Source organism: Ambystoma mexicanum, chromosome 1p, assembly GCF_040938575.1.
Source record: "Ambystoma mexicanum isolate Mex_15411 chromosome 1p, UKY_AmexF1_1, whole genome shotgun sequence".
Taxonomy (NCBI): domain Eukaryota; kingdom Metazoa; phylum Chordata; class Amphibia; order Caudata; family Ambystomatidae; genus Ambystoma; species Ambystoma mexicanum.
The window spans coordinates 1,277,660,292-1,277,682,249 of NC_090921.1; the positions used below are offsets into that span (position 1 = coordinate 1,277,660,292).

At 48.7% G+C, this 21,958-nt stretch overlaps 1 protein-coding gene across 1 annotated transcript in view; it reads left to right on the forward strand.

Annotated features, from left to right (window-relative positions):
• LOC138452889 (cathepsin D-like) overlaps positions 1-21,958 on the forward strand; it is a 229,166-nt gene that overhangs the window by 131,799 nt on the left and 75,409 nt on the right. The window contains exons 3-4 of the mRNA XM_069605235.1: positions 807-930; positions 19,086-19,204. Coding sequence (XP_069461336.1) covers positions 807-930; positions 19,086-19,204 — 243 coding nt within the window. The remainder of the gene's footprint in view (positions 1-806; positions 931-19,085; positions 19,205-21,958) is intronic.

A 21,958-nucleotide genomic window follows, 5' to 3' on the forward strand; every position in this document is an offset into this window, starting at 1 on the left:
TGATGTGGGCTGATGTGTCTGGGAAACCCTCGGAATCATCCCGTACCGAATAAGGGGCTTTTTAGTCCCACCTTGAAACACGAGCAAGAAGGACCAAAAAGAAAATGCCCCGATGACCAGCACATTAAAAACAGAGAGAAAGTGGCTACCATAGAGGTAAAAAGGTTGCTTCGCTGTGCAATAAAATAACAAGGATATTTCTGCCAGCAGCATGGTACATGGACACACTTTCTGGTTGTGAAAACTCACGCAGGAACAACATGGAGGCCATGACAGCCCCATTGACTTCCAAGGCAGTACATTTTATTAAAAAAGCGGTTACATTCCCCACTGGGGCTATGGATTAAGCCTCTCTGAAAAGAAAAAGAATTAATGATATCAAAAATCAAATAAAAATACTAACCACGTTTGTAAAAAGGAGTCATGCTGATGAGATGAGAGTGGCTCCGCAGGTTGCTAAAGCCTTTCAGAGCGCCCTTTAGGCCAAGTGGTCTATCTATGCCAGTATCTTAAGTCCTCTCTTTGTGTCTATAGCAGTCCAGATCCCAGCGGAAGGACAAGAAGTAAGACCGGCTGGGCTGGACCCATCGCGGGGGACTGAGATAGGCAGCACAACTATCGTTGATGACGAAGGCACCGGCATGAGCCCCCTCTTCTTCCTGTCCAAACCTTTAACAAAAGCAGCTAGAAATGTTGCCACCCCGTCACACTTTCCACCCCAGAAGTGTGAAGACGGGTGGGATCAGCTTGTGGGGGTGTATTTATGTTTGTAAACAGACAGGTAACTGTGGTGTCCTTTCTTGCAGGCGCAGTATTATGGAGAGATTTCCATTGGCACGCCTCCCCAGACGTTCACTGTCGTGTTTGACACCGGGTCCTCCAATCTTTGGGTACCCTCAGTCAAATGTTCCTACTTCAATTTTGCCTGCTGTAAGTACTGGGATTCTTCCTACGTCCACTAATAAAGACCTCTGTCTGTCTATTACTGTGTTAATGTTGAATCTACAAAATGTGCCCCATCAGCATCACTGGATTAAAATTGAACTTAGAAAATGTGCACTAATAACATCTCTGTGCTAATGTTGAATCTAGACGGTATTCCAACATCATTGAGTGTGCCCAATAGCGTCTATGTGTTAAAGCTGAACATATTAATGTGCCCTAATAGCATCACTGTGCTAATGTTGAATCTAGACGGTATTCCAACATCATTGAGTGTGCCCAATAGCGTCTCTGTGTTAAAGCTGAACATATTAATGTGCCCTAATAGCATCACTGTGCTAATGTTGAATCTAGACGGTATTCCAACATCATTGAGTGTGCCCAATAGCGTCACTGTGTTAAAGTTGAACTTAGAAATATGCCCTAATACTGTCACTGTATTAGAGTTGAATTTAGAAGGTATTCCCAACATCATTGAGTGTGCCTGGCCATATACTTTACTGATTACCACAATATCCCATTACTACCCTTACTCTCTCCTATACACCATCATTCAACTAGAACACAGCAGTACTATGACACATTCGGTAAAGCTGTTCTCATACTAACATTACCCATCAAACTACCCATCATCCTTATAAAACGGATAGCTAGCACACACCGGCTAGCTTAGGCATATCCTCAGGCCTAACGCAGCCAGAACTCAGTCTGGATGTCCACCCTCTAGACTGAACACATTCAACTGATCTCCTCAGAACCACACCTACCGCTAAGAAGCAGCTATCACGCAACAACCACGCCAGCTGCACACATACCTGGTGCGCCCACGCACTTTACGACTCTCTCTCCCTCTCTCAACTGACTTGAACTGCGGTTCCCGAGGGCGTTCAACCTACCAGCGCTTTGAGATCATATCAATGATACATAAGGCACAATACAAATGCAAAATAACATAACACAACATAAGTAGAAGAGAAGTAGTGCCAAATTAAGAAGCATGCAGGTGTGTGAACAGTTCAGTCTGGTACTAAGCCTCCATAACAAGGAACCTCACTAATCCCACACTCCTCTTCTGCCCAACTCACAGACTCACTTCTCTTTCCTACCACCTTGGACTACACATATGGACCACCACACACACACACCCCTTCTCCACATGAAACTTCACAGAGTTATGCCAAAGCTCAGTTTATTAGCTCTCTGACAGCCACAAGCAAGCAACAAAATCACACCTTTGAAACACAATGGGCGCTTTCAAACACAAATGCATTGCCGTATGAGCGCCTTACAAATGCAGAATAAATAAATAAATTAATCCCTGCAGCACTGGGATTTATCAGGTTTTGGGCTCTCTACAATCGATAAAACACATAGCCAAATGACATCGCCACAAACCACATATAACCATACCGGAACTCAGGACTTGGGTATGTCCGGCCTGCACTCATCAACACCTCAGTTTTCACACCTGCCTCACACTTATTCCCACTAAAAAACCTCTATTTTTCTTGCAGAGCCTTATTCAAGGAGGCTGCCAAAATGACATGGGTGCACTATACAAGCCCAATTTACATTATATTATATCACATTACCACACACTGCAACAACCTTACATTGGACATTGTGCCAATATGCACCGAAGAAACCCAAAGATAAGCGACAAGAGAAAAACTAAGGTCGGGGATATGATGATGATGATGATAATGATTTGTTATTCATGTAGCACTTTTGCCAAAGTGCTGTACATAGAACATATTTACATACAATGGTCACCCAACAGAAGTTGATACTCGCTTTTCTATCTAAGAAGGATGAAAGGCTGAGTTGGCCTGGCCAGGATTCCAACCTGCAACCTGCAGATCACACACAGATCACACCAGCAAGTGCCCAAGCCGCTGAGCTACTATCTTCCCGGCTTATGATGAAGGATGCATGTGAAGTTAAAGGGCAGACATCTGTAAGCTGCAGGGTCAGCCTAGGCTTAGCAAACTTTCTTTCAGCCTCAACTTCCTCTTCTCAGCCCTTACTTTTATGAGCCTAGCCCACCTGAGGACAAAGCCAGTCCGCTACCGTAGCCAAGCCACAAAAATGCTTTACAAAATAAAATAGACCCATAAGCTAAGCCTGTCCCGTTCACTGGGCAAGGCCATACAAGTGCACTTCTCGCACAATCCTACTATTTTCCGTCTGTCTGGTGTGCATATTCCTTGCAGTGCCGCAGTTAGGCCTCGGTTCCCCGTGCCTGCATATTCCTTGCAGTGCCGCAGTTAGGCCGCTGTTCGCCGTGCCTGCATATTCCTTGCAGTGCCGCAGTTAGGCCACTGTTCCCCGTGCCCGCATATTCCTTGCAGTGCCGCAGTTAGGCCGCGGTTCCCCGTGCCTGCATATTCCTTGCAGTGCCGCAGTTAGACCGCGGTTTCCCGTGCCATCGTATGGACCAGACAGTGGTGCAGGTATTTAGGGTCCCCTGCTGGACTTGGTGCCAGGGGGCATGAGAGAATGAGGTCTCCAGGCCTTTGTGGCGTGCCTCATGGTTGAGCTAAGTTTCCGGAAGGCCCTTAGCTATAAGTATGACGAGGGAGGCAGCGGGCTGGGCTGCCTCTTGGCTTCCTATGGGGCCATCAGATTTCAAAGCCACAATGTTGAGGTGCAGCAGGCCAAGGTCCACGCTGGAAGCAAATATCTTTTCAGGCAATACTGATGATGCCTCAGCAGGTTTCTGCAGTGCTGGGGCCCCACTGGGGCTAGGTTCTCATCAGGGCCACTTCTGGTACCTCTTTTGGAACCCTGTGCCTGTTGCACAGAGTGCAGAAGACCTCAAGTTATCCCTGATAAGCGATGCTGGAAGGGCTCCTCATAAGTTTCTGCAGTGCTGATGTGTTTGCCCCACAGGACCAGTCTTCTGCTGAAGCGACTGGAAGATGGCCGGGCCACATTTGGCCACTAGCAGTTTCTTAGCGTAGGTTGTTTTTTTTGTGCACACCATTTATTTGTGGGTTGGCTAGGCTAGTGGCGTGCCTGTCTTGCAGCGTGGGCTTCAATCTTAAAAAGAAGGACTGAGGCAACGAATGGGAAATTCAGAGTTTTGAAGATCACTGGTGAGCAACCAAACCACTAGTTTCAGTCACCCTTCAGATCTAGCGGATGTATTCCTGTATTAAATGGAAATTGACTGTTGTCTCCAAAAGAAACCCAACACACTCCTCGTGTTAAAAGGCCCGGTTACAGAGCACATGCTTTTGGACTGTGTGTGGCTATAAGCACACATAAATAAGCAGTGCAGTTGAATGCAACAAAAAGCGTGAGCAAAGTTATGTTATGTTATTTTGCACTTATATAGCGCCTTATATACCATTGGTATGGTCTGAAGGCGCTGGTAGGTTGAACGCCCTTGGGAACCGAAGTTCTTGTCAGTAGAGGGAGGAGAGAGGGTCCAAAAGGTGCGAGTGCGCAACTGGTATATGTGCAGCTGGTGCGAAAATTCCTGTGGAAGCTGCTTCATAGCGGTAGGTGTGGTGGCTAAGAGGTCAGGAGTATGTGTTCGAATCTGGCAGAAATTATCCAGACCGAGAGTGGCAGCGTAAGGCCTGAGGAGAGCGCCTGGCTGGGGGTGCGAGACCAGCAGTGATTACATAGAGTGATGTGGAGTGAGCGGCGTCATATGTTGATATGAGAACAGTTATACCGAATGGTGTCATAGTATCTCTGTGTTCTAATTGGGTGGTGGTGTAAGGAGAGAGTAAGCGTGGGGTGTGATATGAGGTATGATCTTTTAAAGGATCCATGCATTCTAGGTATAATATGGACGTCATGCAGTTAAGCAATTCGTCCGTTCTGCACATTCGTCGGCCCTCCACACGTCCTCTCGCCACACACGTCCTCTCGCCATACACGTCCTCTCGCCATACACGTCCTCTCGCCACACACGTCCTCTCGCCACATACGTCCTCTCGCCACAACACGTCCTCTCGCCACAACACATTCTCTCGCCATAACACGTCCTCTCGCCACAACACGTCCTTTTGCCACAACACGTCCTTTCGCCACACATGTCCTCTCGCCACCCACGTCCTCTCGCCACCCACGTCACCCACGTCCTCTCGCCACACACGTCATCTCGCCACACACGTCATCTCGCCACACACGTCCTCTCGCCACACATGTCCTCTCGCCACACACGTCTTCTCGCCACACACGTCCTGTCGCCACACACGTCCTGTCGCCACACACGTCCTCTCGCCACACACGTCCTCCCGCCACACACGTCTTATCACCACACACGTCATCTCGTCACAACGCGTCCTCTCGCCACAACATGTCCTCTCGCCAAGCACGTTTTCTCTCGTCACACACGTCTACTCTCCACACACGTCTTCTCTCCACACACGTCTTCACTCCACACACGTCTTCTCTCCACACACGTCTTCTCTCCACACATGTCTTCACTCACTACACCCCGCTGCCCTCCATACCAGGCTGCTCTCTACACCTGGCCGCCCTGGACACCCGGCCGCCCTCCACACCCGGCCGCCCTCCACACCCGGCCACCCTCCACACCTGGCTGCCCTCCACACCCGGCCGCCCTCCACACTCATCCGCCCTCAATACTCATGGGCCCTCAACACTCATGCACCCTCAACACTCATGCGCCCTCAACACGCATTCGCCCTCAACATGCATCTGCCCTCAACACTCATCCGCCCTCAACACTCGTCCGCCCTCAGCACTCATGCGCTCTCAACACTGATCCACTCCCAACACTCATCCGCTCCCAACACTCATCCGCTCTCAACACTCATCCGCTCTCAACACTCATTCCTTCTCAACACTCATCCGCCCTCAACACTCATCCGCCCTCGACACTCATCCGTCCTCAACACTCATCCGCCCTCAACACTCATCCGCCCTCAACACACATCCGCCCTCAACACACATCCGCCCTCAACATTCTTCCGCTCTCTACGGTCATCCTCTCTATATGCTCGTTCGCTTGTATACGATCGTCTGGCCACGCGTTCACCTAGTCTATACGTTTGTTGGTTCAGTAAAGTTAATTTTATACGCCCTCATCAGTTCTACGTGCTCCTTAGTTCTGTTCGCTTCTCTGTATTTGCGTTCATATTAGCTTTTACATACTGCTATGTGCATTTCATCGGTTCAGATCTCCTTAGTTTCTCATTGAATTATTTATCCATATTAGCTTTTACATACTGCTATGTGCATTTCATCGGTTCAGATCTCCTTAGTTTCTCATTGATTTATTCGTAATATCTGCTTCCCTGTATTTGATCTACTTTAGTTGTTTATTGATAGGTCGGTGTGATGGTGCTAGTTTGGAAGCCGGTTGGTTTTAGGGGAAGAGCCAGGTTTTCAGTAGTTTGCGGAAGGACGTTAAGTCCTCAGTTAGGCGGATGTGGGGTGGGAGCGAGTTCCACAGGGTTGGAGCTTGGGCTGAGAATGAAATGATGTTCCGCCTATCCTGATTGAGTTTGTTTTAGGAATTGTTAGGAGGCCGGCTGAGCTTGATCTTAGGGTGCGAGAGGGATGATATGGTATTAGTTTTTCTTGAACATATTCAGGTCCAGTTTTATGCAGTGCTCGATGGGTGAGGCATAAGGTTTTGAAAGCCACCCTACGGGCTACTGGAAGCCAGTGCAGTGTCTTGAGGGCTGGGGATACGTGGTCTCTTGGACCTAGCGCAAGTAGCATTTTGGCAGCCGCGTTTTGTGCTCTTTGGAGTTTATTCAGCTGGTAGGCATGGATTCCGAGGTATAGGGGGTTTCCGTAGTCCAGTCTGGATATAACGATTGATTGGACGGCAGAGACTCTGTTCGGAAATGAGAGGTATGGAAAGATGCGCCTGAGGGTTTTAAGGTGGTAGTGGCAGGACTTTGAGACATTGTTGACTTGGCGCGAGAGTGTTAGGCCGGAGTCTAGGGTGCATCCAAGATTTTTCACTGTGTTGGAGGGTGTCAGTGAGTTGCCCATGGCGGGTGGCCAGGGAAGAGGGTGCGGAAGAAGATCGGAGTTGCCGCACACCATGATTTCTGTTTTGGCGGGGTTTAGCAGGAGGTTGCTTTGGGTCATCCAGCGGTCAATGTTAAGGAGGCAGGCTGCCAGGTCGGGTCGGGAGTTGGGTTTCGAGATCAGGAATTTTAAGATTCCTGAACTCTAAGTTGGGTGTCGTCGGCGTAGTTGTAACATATGATGTTGTGTGAGCGAATTATTGGCGGGAGGGTGATCAGGTAGAGATTGAACAGCAGGGCAGATAGACATGCTCCTTGAGGGACTCCCGTGTCGACTGGTCGAGCTTGGGAGGTAAGGCCGGAGAGTGTAGTTATTTGGTGCCTGTCTTTGAGGAAAGAGGTTATCCATTTAAGAGCGGTTCCACGGATTCCTAGGGAGTGGAGGCGGTCAAGGAGGATTGAGTGATTGATCGTGTCAAAGGCAGCGGATAGGTCAAGGAGGATTAGTGCTGCGCATCCTGCGGCGTCTGCTGTCATTTTGAGGTTGTCCCAGATCGTCGTTAGGGTGGTTTCGGTTCCGTGATCTGAAACCTGATTGAGCAGGGTCTAGGAGGTTATTGGCTTCGACAAAGGCATTTAGTTGGGAGTAGACGGTTCGGTCAATGAGTTTGGCAAGGAACCTGGTGTTTGAGATTGGGCGGTAGTTTTTGACCTCGAGAGGGTCGAGCGAAGATTTTTTTATTAGAGGTTTGACATATACCATTTTGAGTGCCTCGGGAAATATACCGGAGGAAAGGGAGTCGTTTATGATAGATATTGCGTGCTCTCCTGCGCAGGTGGAGGCAAAAATTACTTTGAGAGTTTTGGCTGGGCAAGGGTCTAGTGGTGATTCAGATGGTTTGCGGGCAGATAGAAGTTTGAGAAATTGCTCTGGTGATAATGGACTAAAGGATTCGAACGTTGGTTGCGTTGAGGTCGCAGGTGAGGGGCTGGCCGGTGCGGGCGGCGGAGTGTCAATTGGTTGTAGGAGAGCCAATTTGGTGTTTAGAGTTTTAGTCCTTTCAATAGCCGTGGTTTGAAAATGGAGGGAGAGTGAATCACACAGTGATTGTGACGGGGTCGGGATGGTTGTGTTACAGGCTGGATTGGTGAATTCGGAGATGATTTTGTGGAGTTCTTTGCTTGGGTTTTTGGAGTTTAGGATTCGGGTGTTGTAGTGGGCTTTTTTTGCTTTCCGGATTTCGGCCTTGTACTGATACAATTGTCGGGCCAAGGTGGTCTTGCTCTCTTGGGTTTTCTCTTTCCGCCAATTGGTTTAAGGTATTTGTAATGCCGTTTAGTGGTTTTTAACTCATGAGTGAACCATCTGGGAAAAGGGCCAAGGCGGGATGATGGTTTGCACAGGGGAGTGAGTCGTGTCAGAGATGCATTGAGCCATGAGTCAAAGGCTTCAGGCGTTAGATGGTTGTGGGGACGGTGGGTAGGTGGTGGAGACTGGAGGAGTGCCTCGGCTAGGTCTGGGGTGATTTTTAGTTTTTTCCAGCACTTGCGTAGGTTCGGAGGCTCAGATGTGCGTATGGGAAGGGGGCTGGGAGAGTGGATGGTGAACGAGAGAATAAAATGATCGGACCAGATGATAGGGGTGGGGGGCTTTAGGTGAATCAGGGTATTGGAGCTAAAGATGGCATCGAGAGTGTGTCCTTTAAAGTGAGTAGGGCCGTTTATGTGGGGTTGGAGGTTAATTGCATCTAGACCGTCAACCAGGGCGTGGGTCATAGGGTTGGTGGGGTTGTCGAGCCATATGTTGAAGTCTCCAAGGAGGGTGAGGTTGGGATGATTGATTTGGAGGGAGGCGATGGAGTCACAAAGGTTGTTTGCGAAATGTCTATCGTAGCCAGGAGGCCTGTAGATTATTAGGAAGCTGTGTGAGAGCGACGGGGAGAGGGATAGTTTAACGAGGAGTGATTCACAGGATGGAATGGAGGTTTGGTTGTCCATGATTGTGGCACAGAAGTGAGATTTGAAGACGAATGCTATCCCCCCTCCTCTGGACGGACGGTTCAGTGGGATGAGGCAATAGTCAGGTGGAAAGGCTTCATTAGCGATTGGGCCGAAGTCATCAGAGAACCAGGTTTCAGTGATGAAAACTAGGTCCGGTTTGACAGAGGTGAGGAGGTCAAAGATGCAGTGTCTGTTTTTAGCTACAGATCGCGTGTTAAAAAGGATACAGTTTACATCTGCGGGCAGGGTTGGGTTTGGTGCTTGGGTGGGGGGGCGGAGAGGCTGGAGGGAGGGGTTAAGGTTGGTGATGCTAGGGAAAAGTGGGCGTGCAGAGAAGTATTTAGGCTTCGGGCGTGGTTGGGTGGTTGCTTGTGATAGGTTGATCGGGTTCGGGGTGGGGGATTTGAGGAAGCGGAGTGGGCGGTTGGGAGTTTCAGTTGCAGTCGAGGAGAAATCGAGGGAGAGGGGTTTCAGGAAAGGAGAGGCCACAGGGGAAGGAGGAGAGTGTGGGAGAGAGGTGCAGGGTCGAGATAGGGGAGGCGAGGAGAGCTGAGCGGTTGAGGGGGACCATGAACGTTTCCTCTTTAGTTTCTTTGCTGCAACTGGTGTGTGGGAGAGTGTAGGGGGGTCAGAGGGGGAGAGGGACGCGGCTTCGGTTCTTGCTAGTGCAAGGCGTGCAGTTTTTAGGGATGGGAAATGGTGCGGTCGGCCGGTGAAAGTGGTAGGGGTATGGGGGCAAGGAGGGGGTTGGGCGATTGGTGGGTTGGGTGTGCTAGATATGATAGTAAGGAGGGCGGGAGTGGGCACAGTGGGCACTGCTGGCAGGTCGGCGGTGGGGTTCAGGGGATGCGTGGTCTTAGGGTGGATTGCTCGCCATCGTGCACCCCTGGCTTGGTGTTTGGTGAAGGTGGTGGCAAGGATTGCGGACGAGGGTGGGCTGATATGGGAAGGGGGGGCGGGAGGGAGGGCGGATTGGAGAATGGAGGTGGTCCACAGGAGTCGTTTCTGACAGGAGTGGGGGGAGTGACTGCACTCATGATCGGTGCGAGCTTTGGGTTGATTTAGGAGGGTTTCTGATTGTAGTTCAAGGGTTGATGATTAACGCTTTTTAGGGAGACTTTCGGGTTCAACTGGTCAACGACTTATTTGGTGCTTTCTGGATACAATTGGGAATACTTCTAATGCAACTTTTCTTAGAGAGCTGTTGGGGGCAGCTTCTAGATGTAATTGGGATCAGTTCAAATTCAACTTTTTCAGAGAGGCTATTGGGCGCAACTTCTAAGTGCAGTCAAGTACACTTCTAATTTCCATTAATCATAGAGGCTAATGGGCGCAGTTTATAAATGCAGTTTGGAATACTTCTAGATGCAGTTAGGAACATTTCTAATTCAACTTTTCCCAGAGAGGCTATTGGGCGCAGTTTCAAGATGCGATTGCGAGAAACATCTAGGTGCAGTTGGGGCCTTCTAATACAACTTTCTTAGAGAGGCTATTGGGTGCAACTTCTAAAGGCAATCATGTACACTTCTAAATTCAACTTTTCTTAGAGAGGTTATTGGGCGCAGCTTCTAAAAGCAATCATGTACACTTCTAGATTCAACTTTTCTCACAGAGGTTAATGGGCGCAACTTCTGAAAGCAATCATGTACACTTCTAGATTCAACTTTTCTCAGAGAGGCTATTGGGCGCAGTTTCTAAATGTAATTGAGAACACTCATAAATTCAACTTTTCTCAGAGAGGCTATTGGGCGCAACTTCTAAATGAGATCATGTACACTTCTAAGTTGAACTTTTCTTAGAGAGGTTATTGTGCGCAGCTTCAAGATGCGATTGGGAACACTTGTAGATGCAGTTAGGGATACATATAATTCAACTTTTTCAGACAGGCTATTGGACGCAACTTCTAAATGCAATTATGTACACTTCCAAGTTCAACTTTCTCAGAGAGGCTAATGGGCGCAGATTTTAAATGTGCTTGTAGATGCAGTTAGGGACATTTATAATTGAACTTTTTCAGACAGGCTATTTGGGCGCAACTTCTAAATGCAATTATGTATACTTCTAATTCAGCTTTTCTCAGAGAGGCTATTGTGCGCAGATTCTAGATGCAATTGGGAACATTTGTAGATGCAGTTAGGAACACTTCTAATACAACTTTTCTCAGGGAGGCTATTGGGCGCGACTTCAAAATGCAATCATGTACACATCAGATTCAACTTTTCTCAGAGAGGTTATTGGGCGCAGCTTCAAATCCAGTTGGGAAAATTTTCTAGGTGCAATTAGGACACTTCACGCTTCTAAATTCAGCAATTCTCAGAGAGGAGAGAGGCTATTGGGCGCAACTTCTAAATGCAATCATGTACATATCAGATTCAACTTTTCTCGGGGAGGCTATTGGGCGCAGTTTCTGAATGCAATTGGGAACACTTCTAATTCAACTTTTCTCAGGGAGGCTATTGGGCGCAACTTCAAAATGCAATCATGAACTCATCAAATTCAACTTTTCTCAGGGAGGCTATTGGGCGCAACTTCAAAATGCAATCATTTATACATCAGATTCAACTTTTCTCAGAGAGACTATTGGGCGCAGTTTCTGAATGCAATTGGGAACATTTCTAATTCAACTTTTCTCACGGAGGCTATTGGGCACACTTCTAAATTCAAAGAGACGCTACTGGGTACACTTCTAAATTCAACTTTCAATGAGAGGCTATTGGGCACACTTCTAAATTCAACTTTCACATATATAGGACAGAGTTTCCAAATGGAATTTATTAGAGATATGGGGTTCTAGGTTGAGTGGTAGGGTAGTATGGCGAGAAGTAATTGCTTCTGTCCCCGTCCTTGCCACACTTACTTATTGTTGGCTTCTTGCTTCTCCTGCGGATACCTGCAGATACGAAGTGGAGCCGTCACTGTAGGAGCCGTCCTTTGCTTCAGGTCCTTAGCTGATGGGCTGCCAGGCAGAGGGCTGCCTTGGGAGGACTAGCAATGAGACGGGAGCTTCTCGTCTGCACCAATCAGGTCAAAGGAGGGAGCAGATGGGCCTATCACGGGTGGGTGTAGGGGGAACGAGGGACTGGCAAGGAAATGATATGGTCTGGGAGGGGAGGGCTGCACAGGGTGGGGCGGGCTGGGGGCACAAGGCTATTAGGCCTAGAAGGGTCTTAGCGGGCACAAATACTCACGGCAGTGCGACAGATATGTCAGTCACCAAAAGGCCCAGAGGGTCTTCACCACAGATCTGCTCACCTGCCTGGCACCACGGAGAGTGCGGCCACGGAGGCTACGAGGCAGGGGAGGACAAGGGACCAATCAGGGGAGGTGGGAGGGCTAGGGAGGCGGGAACAGGGAAGTCAGAGCTCGGCAGCTACAGGGGAATACACGGGCCTGGGGGCACACAAAATCTGAACAAAGGCACCAAAAGGCCCAGAGGGTCTTCACCACAGATCTGCTCACCTGCCTGGCACCACGGAGAGTGCGGCCACGGAGCTCGACGATGGGTAGAGGCTACGAGGCAGGGGAGGACAAGGGACCAATCAGGGGAGGTGGGAGGGCTAGGGAGGCGGGAACAGGGAAGTCAGAGCTCGGCAGCTACAGGGGAATACACGGGCCTGGGCATTGACTTTCAAAAGAAAAGTGAATGTTAATAGAATTTGCAATCTTCGTAAAAAGCAATAAAAGCTTAAGCAGAATATCCAGGTACCATCGAAACATATGGTCACATATGCATCTATTATCTAACACGGGATGGCGAGGTTTAGTTTTGAAAGTAAATAAAACCTCAAATTACGAGCAAGGTGCCCTGCTAAGGATGTGCAAGCGGGAGCTGCGTGACTTGTGTACGGGACCTTATCTCTATTGAGGAGCTGTAGCCTTGTTCAGTAACAATTACACAAATACACGCCCAGTCTATTAGGCAAACCCAGAATGAGTTGTGTAGTCCTGATTCCATTGCCAGTGTTGACCAACACCGCTTCCCCAGCCATTGGGATGCAGCAGCACCAATACATCCCACACATGCTTGCTTTAATAGAACTTTGCTAGCCTGGCCCCTCGGCCCCATTTTCGTTGGCCTCTCCCTGGCCAATTTTCAACTTTCTGCCTTTCAATCCATCTCTAGTGCCAGTCCTACCTTGCAATCCACCCACTCATGGCAAAGGCTGGTCATTTCCCCACCTATTTTGTATTGTTTAACCTTTCAACGTTGACCTTTGAACTTGAAAACTATGCGCCGCAAAAATCCTCTGAGCAATGTTCTCCAACTGCTTTTCCTCGATGCTCTCTGTGAATGCAACAAACAGAGCTACCATGAGCTTATAGGTCTCGCTCCGAGGGCAGCCACAAAAATAGGTTTAAAGTACAGTTGCGCATTTGGGCCTGCCCCACGGCCACCACATGACCCAGGAATAGCTTGGAATGATAGCTTGGAAGGGTGGTACATGCTGTGTCGTCTGCATGTAACCATTTCAAACATCTTGCCAAACAAGACTCCCACACACTTGCTTTTGACAAAAGGTTCCATTTACTCGAGCCCAACCAATGCTTACAAATTCAATCATTCCCGGTCTTCCTCCCATACACACAAAATGTTCCTGAAACAACACCCAAATACATCAAATTGTCGTCCCCACACCCTCCCTCTAAGAACATTAACAACCCCCACACGACACCATGGCCCCCCAATCAACCGTTTTCCTTTAGCTTTTAGCCAACTTTGACCTCCAGGCTAACCATGCCCTAACCTGACCTCTTGGGCACTTTTCCTTCTGCCGACCTTCTGGTTGGTTTTTAGCTTTCTATCTTTCAATCACCTCTTCCAAAGCGTTCGTCCTTCTCTGCCACCTCACCCACTCATGGCAAAGCAGGCCCTTTCCCCACCTATATTGTATTGTCTAATCCATTAACTTAAAACATTAAACATGAAAGTAACAGCCAAGTGAAAACCACTTTAACAATTTTCCCCTTCTGGCAATCTTTTTCGAAAACTGGAGGTGGTTGGAGAAACTGAGTGGCAAATCCTGGTCACCTGATCAGCAGCGTACTCAATGTTTCTGCCCGGAGCTGGCCTACAGTCCTTAAGTAGAGGCTTGCAAGTCACGAAAACTGGAGGTGGGCGGAGCAACGAGTGGTGAATCCTGGTCACGTGACCAACAGTGTAATCAATGCTTTCTGCCTGGAGCTGGCCTACAGTCCTTAAGTAGAGGCTTGTAAGTCACGAAAACTGGAGGTGGGCGGAGCAACTGAGTGGCAGGGCTTGGTCGTGGGACCAGCACCCTACTCAATTCTGTCTCCCTTGTGGCATACACCTTCCTGTTCTTCTCTTCCCACGTTCCTCCTGTGTATTTTTGCTTCTCCCTCAACCTCTTGCTTTTAAACACTTCTGCCCATTTTATTCCCCTCTCTCGATCCCAAGCCCAAATAAGGGCCTAGCAATGCTCACCAATATTCCCACAGGTGTCTCTGCAGTGTATCCAAACGACTGTTTTCTCATGTTGAACCTCTCCTTTTCCTCTTTTCTCCTCAAAGCTGTGTTGCTTCGCCCACATTTTGCTCTCTTGAACTCTTCTCTGGAACTTCCAACTCCCGATTTGCTCTCCCTAGCCCCCTCCCACTCTTCTCTCAACCTCTGTCCTCCTAGCCCTCTCAAGTGATCGCACCCTACATCTCCCCAGTACCTACTCTGTGACCTTTTGCCCCTCCTTCTCCCGCCACTTGTTCTATGCTGAAACCTTTCTAGCTCTTCTTCGTCCACGCGTTCACTCTCTCTTTCCCAGTCAATGCCACTCTTGAGTACATCAGTTTAACATCCTGAGGGCCTCATCTGGATCACCGCCACTTCTCCCGCGGTTAGCAAGACTGTATCATGATGTGCCCTTCTTCTAGCTGCAGATCTGCCACTGCAGGCAGGAGCCCCCACTGTCCTCCTTCCATCTCTTCGGCCTGTATGGGTGCATTAGCCCTACCTGCATTATTGCCCTTCGATCCGAAACAGTGTGCACTAGGCCTTGTCCCATCCATTAGGGGAGCACTACCTCCTTGTATTGCCATCGTTCCGTCCACCACACTTTGTCGCTCCTCCAAGTCCACCAATTTCTCGTGTTCTTTACCCATTCCTTTTTTGCCTTTTCCTTTCTTACCACATCTTCTTTTTTGGAGACTTGTATATGCAGATCAGTCCTGCAGCTGCCACTCTTTCAGATGCAGCCTGCCTTTTAGGGCCCCGCTTCTCCTCAAACGTCCTCAGATCCTTATCTTCCTGCTCCCACAACCCCACCCCTCATTCTGTTGCACCTCTTCCATAGTAAGACTGTCCTAACCCGGCTGCCAACATCCTCTCCCCCCTCAATTCCCCTTTCAGGGACTTCCAGAGCCATACCTAAATCTTCCTGAGTGCTGATGTTGGTCAGTAAATCTCTTCCCCAGGTGCCCTTACCAGTTCTAGGGCAGCTGCCATAGCGCTTCGTAAAGCTGATGCACTGCAGGGGTCTAAAGCTTTACCTCATGCTCCTGTGCTCCTTCGGTGGCCACAGAAATTAAATTAAGCCGTGGTGTACAGACACTGTTGTGCAGTTGGCAGTGCCTCCACCTGACCTGTGAACTTCTGACAGGGAGCTGGGAAGGTTGACACCGGCTGCACATCCTGTGAGCTGTGCCACCCAGCGTGCCCTGGGAGGAGGCGACACCCCTCCTCTCGCGATGCCTCCATTGCCACAAAAATCTGCTGCATGGGGCTGTTTAGGACCATCTCCCTTTCTCTTAAATGTGTTGGTGCTGTTTGTTGTGACTTGAGCTCCTCCTGGGCTCGTGCCGTGTCATGTGTGAGGCACACGTGGCCCCAGCACGTGGTGCCTCTAATAAAAGCGGCACACGGCTCCCTGTGCGTCAGTCGAACACCATCCGACCCTGCCTCCAGTGTCAGTTCGTTGTGCAGCGAGAGGCAGAGGGCCTGTCTGCAGGGCCCTAAGAGCGGGCCAGCCCCCCACAACAACTGGCAACGAGGATGGGATGCAGGCCTGCCGCAATCCCTCATGCAGAAGGGACACCGCCTGTCCCTTCCACACTACCAGCGTGGCAAAGCTTGCTACCAGCATTGATGAAGTCAGGGCGAGCACAGCACTCAGTGTTCGGTGAGACCTCCAGGACATTGACCTCCCCTACGCCCTGCAGGAATTTGCTCACAAAAGGGGGAACTGTTCCAGGGCGAGATGGTGGCCACAATGAGGGGTGCAGTCTCCACGCAGACCTGACATGTTCTGTTCGGCGGGTAAAGCATATCTGTCGGTGGGAGCCCCGGCATGGCCCCCACGCTGCCAGCAGTGACTCCTGCCAGCGGGAGTCCTGAGTGCTCGCAAGGACTTCATGCAACACGGATCCGCCAGCCTCCGCGCCATTACATGGTCTCTCCAGCATGGCGCCCACAAGAACAGCCATCAGCCCACTGCCTGGGGACAGCCCTGGCTTCGATGGACTCCACATTTGAACTTCCCGCACTTAAGAGACCCACATGACGCAGTCCAAACACGCTACCTAGAGAAGATGCAGCAGGGAAGAGGACCTCTGCCATGGGGAGGAGGAGCTCTGCCGCTGCCGCAAGGAGTGGAGCAGAGAGCCTGCCTGTGTGCGCAATGAGGCAGTGTGGCCTCCACAACCATCGGCAGGCTCCCCCCCTCCACTTCCTAGCATTCACTTCCCACCAGGGGAAGAGGAAGGCATGGCCAGCCTCCGTCGCTGCGGCCGTTTAGGTAACACCCGCCTGGGGGGGATGGCGATGCAGCCTCTGCCACGATGATCTAATAAGGGTTTGAGCCAGGGGAGCACGGAAGATCCTGCATCAGGTGATCCCACTGACCACAGCCACCAGTTGCCCACACTGGGCCGTGCCTTTCCTAGAGGAAAATGCTTGTGCGGCCGGCGGGTCCCGTCATCGCCATGAAGAAACTTGCCTGGATGGGACAATCAGAGACGCAACCTCTGCCGCAGTTATGAAAATAGGGGTAAGACCTCCCTGACAGTCCAGCTGCCCTCAACATGGTACAGGCTAGTGGCCTCACTGCTCCCGGCTGGGGGGGCGTGAGCATGGTCGTGGTGCGCTGCACACGCTCCGCGCGGAGTTACCCCGCCTGGTAGGACACAGATAGACTTCCCCAACTACAGCCACTGACTTCCAGTGCTCCGCACAGCAAATGCGGCCCCTGGTGTACCCGGGTGCAGCTTTTCCTGCCCCACAGCAATGACAATGTTCTAATAAAGCAAATTGACTCCTTACCAATGTATATATTATCCTGTTGTGCCCATGACCAATGATCCATAGTTAAACTGTCATCCTGCACACTGATGCGGGCTGAAAGTGGGCACAGTAAGATGTCATTGCAATCCTGATATTTGTATTCTTCCTGGTGTATAAACGACCCTCTTATGTGTGCCTACTTTTGGTCAACCGCCTGACCAGAACGGGTATATAAGTGAACGTTGGTGTCCATCTTCATGTGAAAATGTAAATGAGTGTAACGGACTGTGTAGAAAGCTGTTGTGTTTGCCTTTCGTTGGCATGAGATGTTGTGACTTGAGCGCCTCCTGGGCTCGTGCCGTGTCATGTGTGAGGCTCACCTGGCCCCACCACGTGGTGCCCCTAATGAAAGTGGCGCACGACTCCCCATGCACCTGGGCATGCGCCAGTACAACACCATCCGACCCTGCCTCCAACGTCAGTCCGTTGCACAGCGCCAGCGCGGCGAGAGAAGCAGAGAGCCGGCCTGCCTGCAGAGCCCTATACAAGAGCAGGCCTGCACCCCTGGGCCCCTGCAACACTGCTGAGCTATCACACTGTGCCACACTTCAAAGGTGCAAGCAGTCCTGCCTTGATTATTTAAGTGGGGACACTTCCTTCCTCCTATTCAGGGCCAGCCTTAGGGCAGGGCGGGCCAGGCGACCGCCCGGGGCTCCATAGCCCCCCAGGGTGCCAGCTCGGGGGAGCCTTTCAAGGGCTACCCTGAGCTAGCATGGTGGGAGAAGTGTCCTTTTGAAATTAAATGCGCTCGCGGGAGCGGGCGCATTTAACAGTAATAGAGGGCTGGCACCCTATTGAGATATTTACCTCCCTGCTCTGGCGCGGGAGCGGGGTGATGATCATCTTAATAGGGTGCCAAATATCAAAGCGATCACTTCCACCACCGAAAAGAAACATTTGGTGCCTCCAAAATGTTCTTTTTCTGCCCCCGGGGCGCTGCCGCCAATAAGGCCGGCACTGCTCCTGTTACATTTCTCTGACCCGTCTGCACAGTTGGAAAATAGAGGCACGGGGCCCCCTGTTACCTCAAAGGTTTGCTGTTGTAACGGATATCCAGACTAAACTTCCTGTTGTTTTCTGTTATCATTTCCTGTCTCGGGGATTGAAGGCAGTTCACAAAACCAAACGCAGCTTAAGTGACAAAAATGCTTCCAAATAAAGTTAGGGATAAGAAAGAAAAGGGGTTTTTGATTCACTCATTTGCTTGTAGTTAAAAAATTAATGTGAAGGAACAAAATCATTTATTTTTTTAAAACCTATTTGTTGCCCTTTCAAGCTCTGATGAATTCTTCAAAGAAAAATACAACTGGGGTAAAGATGAAAAAAAGTATGAGACATTGATCTTGGTAGGTCGGTTTTCTAAGATCCACAAAGGGACTACCAGCATCAATCACTGTACTGCAGAGGTTTCCTGAGGGACCATAACCCTGGGAGACACGTCAGCCGCTGCACCACTTTAACTGTGCCAGGACCCCATGTATACTGAAAGAGATAGCTCGTAGGAATTCACCTTGTTATTTAATGCACACACAGAAGACCCAGAACAGGATCACTGTGAGGAATACACCATGGCACATTGCACAACTGTCCCTGCAATACCTTTATACACCAGATGGTTCTCAGAAAAGCCTGTTTTACCCTCCAGTACTTGGTTACTTGTGAAAAACGCCTCAAGGATTGGCCTCACCATGCCCTACACCACCGCACAAAGGGGGCAGCGACGAACTAAGGTTCACTTCAGCATCACTGCACCTTCACACAGGAAAATCAGTCCGCAATCTCTTCTGTGCAGCCCTCACTAGGTGCTGTCTGTGTTTACAGAATGTAGTGACCTTATTCTATTATCTCCCCCATTCAACATGCATTTCTTTCTATTTATTATCCAGGGTTTCACAAGCGATACAACGCCGGCTCTTCCACTACGTACAAGGAGAACAAAACCAACTTCGCCATCCACTACGGCACAGGAAGCCTGACCGGTTTTCTGAGCCAGGACACACTTACTGTGAGTGCACAACTAAAGGGAAAGGGCTGGGAGGGAAGGGTTTGCTGCACCCTCAACACAAACCCATTTCTCAGATCCAACCATGTCTCTGCACATGCTTTACAAACTACCAGCCCTCCATGTATACTTCACTCTACTTCATTCCTTCAATTTCACCACACCTCCATTCTTTCGCCAAAGCCCATCACATCTACATGCATACCACGCAGCCTCTGTATCCTTGTTGTGTGAGGTGACCATAGTGTTAGGGTTGTTAATATAACGGACCCAATGATTGTGTCATCCCTCATGATTATGCCCTTGGCAATGACTTCTGGAATTAGGGTACCGTCTCTCTAGTACATTTGGAAGGAAGCGTGGGGTTCCTATTGTCTGGTCATAATGACCAATACCAGTCCTGTCCAGTGCTCTGACAGTAGGATTTCCTGCGCGTCGTAATGCTGCAAAGTTTCAGAAGTCCATTGTGATGGATCGTCTCTTACCAAATGAGACTTTCGTTCACTGTTTCGTATGAGTTGCCACCATTCACGAGACAGCCATGGAGAGGATCCAATTGCATCTGCCCCGCGTGCCTTTGCGGAGACTGAAGAAGGAGAAACACCAACGGTCTACCAGGTTGACGCTCTACAAGTAATAGGTACTATTATTACCGAGCTCAATTGTAATCAATGCATCAAGATGTTGGGTTCAGGCGTGAAGTGTATCGCGCAGGTGAAATTTGAAACTCAATGTTCAGGTGTATCCCTGATTTTGATGTCTTTCAAAACAGACGATTAGGCAACTATTGGAATAAATAGAAACGTTGTTAGGTTGGAGGATCTCCTCATTTTAATGTATGTACGATTTTGGACACTTCAATAAATGTATATTGTCATGTATGTGTTTGATGTTTTTTATTGATGGTGACGTTATGTATATGTATTTATTGTACTGTAATAAAATCATTTTTGTACAATGTACATGTTGGTTTATAGTGACATTTTCGAATGTCACATTTTCGAATGCATTTTTCTCGAATGAAAAATGCCGAAAAAAAATGTCGAAAATGATTTAAACATTTTTTTTCAATGGGGGGTTACCCCCTAACCCCCCGTTTTTTTATTCATCCTTTTATTTTTACTAACTAAACCTAAAAAATATATATAAAATTAAAAAAATTATATTCAGAATGTTTTTTTTCGACATAAAGGCATTCGAAAATGTGCATTCGAAATTTTAACTGGATACCGTACATGTTAATGTGTGAATAGGCACTACAGGATGACTTATTGCCTTTTGTGTTTACAGTAAATTAATTTGCCTGAAAGTAGGTATTGTCTCCACTCCTAGAATATTCGGGGGTGCCCGATTATTATATAGAATTATATGGCAGTGGACCATGTAAACCGTATTTGTTCCATTCATGGCTTGATTCTTACCTAATATAACGGATGATTGTGTTTGTCAGGATATGATGAGTTCGATGAATTCAGTCAGTTCATCGCGTTCATTTACTTGGCGTGGTCTTCTTGTTACAGTCATTAAACTATATGTCACATGTTTGGTGATATTTTTGAACTTCAAAATAGAATGGGTATAATTAAATTAAGTGTTCTTGCCTCGTGGGAGGTTTTCAGAAAGGTCCTCTATCCGGATCCTTTCTAGAGCTGGACTCCAAATTTTAATTACTATACAATAAATACTTCCCTCAATAAAATGCTCTGTTACAAACACAACAGTGCCATGCCATTTGTATAGTGTATCATAGCAACTTGTCAATAAAATAATCTAAATGGCATATAATCTAACATCCAGATAATGTATGTTATATTATCCATTTCGCACAAACAGTACAGCACAACTTATGCCAGAAGACAGCTTGGTGCTAAAAAGACTTACAGAGCAGACAGCCGCAGCTCGACACGAACTATCAAAAAAGCAGGGTTTTTAGGGAACAGCGAAACTGCAGATGAGCTACAGTAGAGCGCAGAGAAATCGGCAGGGCGTTCCATAGTTTGGCGGCCACCACTGAAAAAGCCTGGCCACCGATTCGAGCATAGGGAAATCTAGGCACAGAAAGAAGAAATCGGGCCCTAGCATGAAGAAGACGACACGTCACATAGGGGCAGAACTTAAGCTGTAGATATTCCGACCCCATAGCATGGAAAGCCCTGTGTACCAAGCACAGAGATTTGAAACGCACGCGCATGGCCACTGGAAGCCAGTGAAGAGCAGAAAGATTTGGGGGGAAATATGATCCCTAATAGGGGTGCCAGTGGCGAGCCACGCTGCAGAGTTCTGAAGAGTCTGCAGACGTTGTATCAGGAAAGCGGGTTGTGCCAGGTACAGAGAATTGCAATAATCGATGCGGCTGAAAACTAGGGCTGCAATGACCGGTTGTTGAGGAATAAACTCCAAGATCTTTCTTAGGATCTTCAATTGGAAGTGGCCCGACTGGAAAACTGCCAATCTGAGCAGCTATGGAAAGGGAAGCAGAGTCTAACATCCACGCTTTTAACAGTTGACACAGGTGCAGAAAGGTTTAGGCTAAGTTTTTTGATTCCAGGAATAGGGGGAACAAAATAGTAAATAAATAAAACTTCTCTGACAAATATGGGAAAAAGGGACAAGCCTTACTTGATGGTAACAGCGTGTAGCATTTGGAAGTGAAGTATTTTAATGGTTGAATCGCCAGTTGCACAGTAAGACCAAGCTCATACAACGGAATGGTTCAATTAGGTGCAGATATTGCTGAACATAAATTATGTTAGGCCC